At 58.2% G+C, this 1,039-nt stretch overlaps 1 protein-coding gene across 1 annotated transcript in view; it reads left to right on the top strand.

The window, feature by feature from the left end:
• Positions 1 to 1,039, top strand: part of PANX3 (pannexin 3) — a 3,253-nt gene that overhangs the window by 165 nt on the left and 2,049 nt on the right. Inside the window, 3 exon segments of the mRNA XM_010293161.1 lie at positions 20 to 99; positions 725 to 867; positions 973 to 1,039. Coding sequence (XP_010291463.1) covers positions 20 to 99; positions 725 to 867; positions 973 to 1,039 — 290 coding nt within the window.

The following is a 1,039-nucleotide window of genomic DNA, read 5'->3' as shown; positions in this document are numbered from 1 at the left end:
TGCGGTTGGGGCTGCCGAGCGATCGCCTGCTGAAGTTTGTCACTGTGGGGCTGCCCCTCTTCCTCGTCTCGCTGGCTTTTGCCCGGGAGTTCTCTGCTGGTGAGTCGTGGCTTTTGTAACAGGGATCTTCGGATCGTGGTCCGAGCCTGGAAATCCCATTCTAGGAACTGTTCTTTCTTGGGGATATTTATCGATTGGTTTTCATGGTCACTGGAAAGCCTGGGAACAGCCGTGCTAAACCCTGGGACTGGTGGTGAGTTAACACCCCGCCTCAGCTGCCTGTCCCCCGCACCTTTGGGTGCCGTGGGGTTGTTTCCGAGGAGGAGGGTGCCGGCAGGGTGGCTCGGGTTGCAAGGGCAGCATAGAGGGTTGCATTGATGGTGCATCGCAACGTCAGGCTAAATCTGGCCTCGGCCGACGTGCCGCTGCTGCCCCTGGGGATTTGGTTTGACTCCGGTTTCTGGCTGGTCTCCAGTTCCCCTCACTGTGTACTCACAGCCGTGCTCTGAGGGTTTGTGTTCAGGAAGCGATGGAAAAGTCCTCCCTGGAAAATGCAGCAGTGGGGACAGACAGCTACAAAATGACTGTGAAAAAGGGTTTTTTAATTCAAAGTGATGCCTTAGATGTAATCACTCTCCTGTAACGCATTGGCACCCGGCTGCGGAGCACTCGCCTGTGCTTGCTGGACCTCCATGGCTGAGGTTCAACCTTTTCCTCACCCTAGGCTCGCAGATCAGCTGCTTCTCCCCCAACAACTTCACGGGGAAGCAGTCCGCCTACGTCGACACGGCTTGCTGGGACTCCCTCATCCACCATGGCCTCGACGCCGAGGGACATGCCGTCACCAAGTCCCTCTGGGCTCTCAAGGTGTGGGGCAAGCTCGCGTCTGGGTGCCCTCAGGTCCCCCCTGGGTGCACAGCAGAGGTGAAGCAACTCCGCACTGCTCGACACCCCCTTGTCTCCTTTGCCCAGGTCTTCCCCTACTCGCTGCTGGTGGTGGCAGTGCTCATGTACATGCCTTACCTGCTGCGGCGTTACG

This window comes from Phaethon lepturus, unplaced genomic scaffold (assembly GCF_000687285.1).
Source record: "Phaethon lepturus isolate BGI_N335 unplaced genomic scaffold, ASM68728v1 scaffold29520, whole genome shotgun sequence".
NCBI classification, from domain to species: domain Eukaryota; kingdom Metazoa; phylum Chordata; class Aves; order Phaethontiformes; family Phaethontidae; genus Phaethon; species Phaethon lepturus.
Note: the sequence above shows the minus strand (reverse complement) of the source record. Positions and strands in the feature narration are given on the sequence as shown.